General features: G+C 42.9%; 1 protein-coding gene across 2 annotated transcripts in view; it reads left to right on the top strand.

Annotated features, from left to right (window-relative positions):
• The window catches only part of LOC144495176 (HAUS augmin-like complex subunit 3), a 156,449-nt gene extending 153,099 nt beyond the window's left edge, over positions 1-3,350 (top strand). The window contains exon 12 of one of the 2 annotated variants that reach the window (XM_078215193.1): positions 2,460-2,598. In XM_078215193.1, the coding sequence (XP_078071319.1) occupies positions 2,460-2,581 (122 nt within the window). In that variant the 3' untranslated portion in view covers positions 2,582-2,598. Of the gene's footprint in view, positions 1-2,459 lie in introns of both variants that reach the window. The other variant, XM_078215195.1, reaches the window with a different exon arrangement.
• Positions 3,351-6,000: the final 2,650 nt, after the last annotated feature.

The following is a 6,000-nucleotide window of genomic DNA, read 5'->3' on the forward strand; positions in this document are numbered from 1 at the left end:
CATCCAAATTCTGCGTAAGCATTAAGGCCCTAAGTTCGTCTGTCTTACCGGTTACGCTCCTCGCATTGAAGCAGATGCACTCCAGACCTCCAGGCTCACTCAGGTCTTCCTGCTCCAGAATGCTCTTCTTCTTAGCTAGCCTTGCCCTGGCCCCCAGCTCGACCCCAGCCTCAGTACTCACTGACCTACTGTTTTGATCCCCAGCCCCCTGCCACACCAGTTTAAACCCTGCCGAAACACTCCAGCAAAACTCCCAGCCAGGATATTTGTGCCTTCCAGTTAAGGTGTAACCCATCCTTTCTGTAAAGGTGCCATCCTCTCTTGAAGACTTCCCAATGATCTATGAATTTGAAACCCTCCCTCTTGCACCAGTCCTTTAGCCACGTGTTCAATTGTAGAATCTCCCTGTTCCTGGCCTCACTAGCGCTAGGCACTGGGAGCAGTCCAGAGATTGTTACCCTAGAGGCCTTATTTTTTTTTTAGCCTAGCACCCATCTCCCTGAATTGCTCTCATATGACCCCCTTGCTCTTTCTACCTACGTCATTTTCACCAATGTGTCCAATTATATCTGTTTGACTACCTTCCCTTTTTAATATGCTTCATACCCTCTCGGAGACATCCAGTACCCCGGCACCAGGGAGGCAGACTACTATCCTGGAGTCACGTTCGCGCCCGCAGAACCGCCTATCCGTGCCTCTAACCATCGCATCCCCCACCACTATTTCTCTCCTAATCCCCTTCTTTCCCTTCTAGGCCTCTGAGCCTGTCTCTGTGCAGGCGATCTGGTCCTCGTGGCTTACCCCTGGAGGGTCATCCCCCTCCACAGAATCCAAAGCAATATACCTGTTGTGGAGGGCAACCACAGGGGATCCCTCCACTGACTGCTCACTCCCTTCCCCTCTCCCATCTGTTGCCCAGCCCTTACTATTATGGGAGACTGCCACTGGGGTACTTTCTGGTACATCACCCTTCTGACTTTTACCCTTCCTAACTGTGACCCACTTGTCTTCCTTCTGAGGCCCCGGTATGACTACCTGCTTATAACTTAGATCATAGAAACCCTACAGTACAGAACAAGGCCATTCGGCCCATCGAGTCTGCACCAACCACAATTCCACCCAGGCCCTACCCCCATATCCCTACATATTTTACCCGCTAATCCCTCTAATCTACGCATCCCAGGACACTAAGGGGCAATTTTAGCATGGCCAATCAACCTAACCCGCACATCTTTGGACTGTGGGAGGAAAACGGAGCACCCGGAGGAAACCCACGCAGACACGAGGAGAATGTGCAAAGTCCACACAGACAGTGACCCAAGCTGGGAATCGAACCCAGGTCCCTGGAGCTGTGAAGCAGCAGTGCTAACCACTGTGCTACCGTGCCGCCAATCTATATATCTATTATATCTATTATTTTCTATTATATTCTATTATATCTATTATTTTCTCATTTTCAGTGGAGTAAGCTACACACCATCTGGACTTGGAAATATATCACCGTTCCTTAACTGTCGTTGGGTTAAAATCCTGGAATTCCCTCCCTAACAGCACTGAGAGTGTACCTACACCACATGGACTGCAGTGGTTCAAGACTGTGGCTCACTACCACCTTCTCAAGAGCAATTAGGATGGGCAATAAATGCTGACCTCGACAGCAACATCCACATCCCCTGATTGAACAAGTAAAAAAGTGTTTCACAGCCACAGTCGCTCCACAATTCCAGATAGCCACTCTTGCTTTAGGATTACAGCATGATCTAAACACAAACACACAAAGGAATAAAAAATAAAACTCCACTGAACTGGACTGGCTACAAGAGCAGGTCTTGTAGCTGACATGAGACTTATAGATGGTGGACAGGCTTTGGGGAGTCAGGAGGTGAGTTACTCATTGCAGTATTCCCAGCCTCTGACCTGCTCTTGTAGCCAATCCAGTTCAGCTTCTGGTCAGGATGTTGATAGTGGGCAATTCAATGATGGTAATGCCATTAAATGTGAAGGGGCGATGGCTAGATTCTTTTCTGTTGGAGATGGCACTTATGTGGCACGAATATCACTTGCCACTTGTCAGTTCAAGCCTGGATACTGTCCAGGTCTTGCTGCATTTGGATATGGACCGCTTCAGTATCTGAGGAGTCACGAACGATACTGAACATCGGGCAGGGATCAGCAAACATCCCCACTTCTGACCTTATGATACAAGGAAGTTTATTGATGAAGCAGCTGGAGATGATTGGGCCTGGAACACCTGGATGTTTGAAGGGCCGAATGGCCTACAGCTGCTTCTAATTCTTATCTTATAATTGAATTCTTTGGTGAGCTAACAGAAAGGTTGACAAAAGTATATATTGTGAGGACATGAAAGGTGCTATATATATGCAAATTATTTTGCTTCTTTATATACATACTTCATAAATGTCAGTTTTAATGATAATACTTGTGCTATTTATTTTCAGTGATGGAAAACTACAGAATACATGTCAATAGCGAAGATCTAGTGAGAACCTCTGAACTGCTGGGGGTATCCAATTCCTTTTTTCAAAAAATGTTATTTGAAGCACGCTGTGTGTTGGATTAAAATGCGAGTGAATCTTTTGCAGTGTTGCTCACGAATGTTACATTTAAGGGGAAGTCAGTGACACCATGCAAATCATAATGCCAGGGCTCACTTGTTTAAGGTGGCCAGTTATTTTCTGGGTTCAATGTCTAAATGTTACAAATAAACACAATCCGAGGTTCCTCAGAGTTTAATTGCTTGGCCGGCGAACTTTGTGGCTGGAATGTGCTGATCAGGTTCACCCTTTCGCCCAGGAGCAGCTAGTATTTTAAGACTGCTTTGCATTTGTAACAAACATTTGTGATATGTCCACATACATGGTTTGTACCATTTTTGATATCTGATAGTTTTAGGGGGTTAATATCTGTGCATTCTGATTAGCTATAAAATATTATGACATTGTAATTTTTAAGTCAATCTTTTTCTGTCATCTTTATGATAGTGAGGCTTTAAGCCAACATCTTAATATTGCATATTCAATTTGTCTGTTACTCTGAAACTGTAGGGCTCCCAACATGAGGGGAAGTTATGTTTCCTCCTTGCTCATTCCCTGCTCCTCTATTTAACTTTTTGGGATATTTTAGAAGGGTTAATTTGACTCAGTAAATTGTCCTGATACTGTCCCCGTTTTATTATGCAGCTAATGCTAAGGTTCTCGCCTTAAAAATAACAAGCTGGTAAATGTTCTATTTCTGCAGATTTCGTTTTGTTCTTTCTTTTGCTCCCTCAATGTCAAATCATGTCCTGTGGCCTGTTCTCCCCTGCAGACTTTTAAAAATGTTTTTGCAGGATGTGGGTGTTGCTGTCATTTATTGCCCATCCCTAATTACACACTTTCTTGAACCACTCTAGTTCTGGGATACAGATCATAGTCGTTTTGCCTGCTGGGCCATTTCAGAGCCGGAATTCCACCGCCCCACCTGCCACGGGAATCGGAGCAGGCGAGGGGCGGACAATGGGAAGGTCCGTTGGCCTCGGGCGGGATTTTCCGGTCTCGTAAGATCGAGAGGTCGTAAAATCCTGTCCCAGAAGTCAGTCAACCATGTTGCTATGGGTTGGGATTCTCACATGGGCCAGATTAAGACATCAGATTTTCTTCCCTAAAGGATATTAATGAACCATGTGAGTCTAGATGACAATCCAGTAGTTTCACCATACCTGATGCTAAATTTATATTCCAGATTTATTTAAACTAAATTTAAATTCCGCAGCTGTATGGGAGCCCATGTCTCCAGATCATTAGTCGAGCTCTGGGAATCTGAGTTGCTGTGGCAACATACATTTTTACATGTATGTTGTAGCCTGGAACTATGGGTAGTGACGGTAGAGGCTCTAATTTCTTACTACCACATGACTGACCAAGAACCTCTCCCACTCTTACAACTTGCTATTGGTGTATGTTGGAAGAATTTACAAGTTGGATACTCAACCTGCTTGGCCACATCATGAACACACCTCTTTGGCTATCAGGCCCAGGGGCGAGATTTAAGATTTGTACCTGGAACATCTGGCTCAGAGTTAGGGATGCTACCAACTGTGCCACACGATCGCCTCCCACTGCATTATTCGTCAAGTCACATAACAACATGCAAAAGATCTGATGACGCAATTTTGAAGAAGAGCCAATATTTATCCCTGTCATAACACCTTCAGGATAAATACAAGAGTGTATTCTAGAGTACTTGGTTCAATGAAGTGAGTTCAAGTGAAAATCAAGATAAAACATAACAGTCAACTAAAAGTCTCAAAGCCAGAGTAGTGTCTTATGCAATTTGTCCCAAGGTCGAAGAAGAATTGGTACGACATGTGAACACTGGTGTGTTAGAGCTGGTTAAAGTGAGTGACTGGGCTACCCCCATTGTACCTGTCATAAAACCAGATGGTTCAGTTCATTTTTGTGGTGATTTTAAAACATAAATCCAGTGTCGTCTGCTTATCAATATCTGCTTCCTTTAATTGAAGATTTGTTTGCTGGGTTATCAAGTGGGCAGAAATTCAGCAAGATTGATCTTTCACAAGCATATTTACAGATGAAGTACCGCTGAATCTCACCCATTGCTTACCATTATTACTCATAGTGGTCTTTTTCATTATAAAAGATTGACTTTTGGAATAACATCCGCACTCGCCCTATTACAAAAATCAATGGATGAGATTTTAAGTGGTCTCTCTGGCGTACAATATTACCCCGATGATATTCTAATTACAGGGTCCAGTGAACAGGAGCATGCGAATAATTTAGAAGAAACATTGGAACGCATTCAAGTACATGGTCTGTGCATCAAGAGGGGAAATGGTGACTTTTTTCAGATGTCAGTCCAGTATTTAGGACACATTATTAATAGTAAAGGACTACTTAAATTAGCTAAAAGGATGGACACTATTTTAGAAGTGCCACATCTGACAAATGTGACACAATTATGGTCCTTTCTAGGATTAGTAAATTATGGCAAATTTGTTCCTAATTTAGCTACATTATTGAAGCCATTGCATAATTTACTATGTGTGAAACAGTCATTGGACTGGGCAACTGAATGTGAGAAAGCATACAAGAAAGTCAACAATGCTTTGCAGAAGTCTGATGTATTGATTCATTTTAATCCGAAGCTACCATTACTGCTTGCTTGCAACACTTCCCCTTATGGAATGGGGGCAGTAATTTGACATATGCACGTGGGAGAAGAATGACCAATAGTTTTTGCTTCCCGTACTCTAACTGGTGCTGAATCTAACTGTCCCTCAGCCAGAGAAAGAAGCATTGAGCATTATTTTTTGCGTATGAAGGTTTCATCATTATTTATATGGTCGTCATTCACATTGTTGACTTATCATCGACTCTTAATTACAATTTTTGGGCTCTATAAAGACATCCTGTTGTTAGCTGCTAGTCAATTGCAAATTTGGTCACTGATCTTATTGGCACACTCATACATTATAATGTATCATCAATTGGAGCCCCTTGCTATATCTGATGCATTATTACGCTTACCTTTACCTATTGAGCAGATGCCACAAACCCACTTTGCTGATAATCTCTATTTTTGCTCGTAAACTATTTGCCTGTGACAGCTACTCAAGTTCAGAGATATACAAAAATGGGAAGATGATGGATATGGTATTGAAAGGAACAATAGCTGGAATGCATCGTATGTATCTTAATTTGAAATCATATGCGTCAAAAAAACTTGACTTGACCATCTAAGGTGGGTGTCTATTGTGGAGAATCCGAGTGATCATTTCTCCTAGTCTGTGTGGGAGAATTCTTGAACAACTCCATGAAGAACATGGTGGTATAGTCCGGATTAAGGAATTAGCATGTAGTTATTTTTGGTGGCTGGGCCTGGATGCCCAGATTGAAGACAAAAGTGGAACAGTATCAATCCTGTGCACGAATAAGAGATACACCACAGTTGTCTCTTTTACACACTTGGGAGTGGCCT

The sequence above is a fragment of the Mustelus asterias genome, chromosome 6 (genome assembly GCF_964213995.1).
Source record: "Mustelus asterias chromosome 6, sMusAst1.hap1.1, whole genome shotgun sequence".
Classification (NCBI taxonomy): Eukaryota; Metazoa; Chordata; class Chondrichthyes; order Carcharhiniformes; family Triakidae; genus Mustelus; species Mustelus asterias.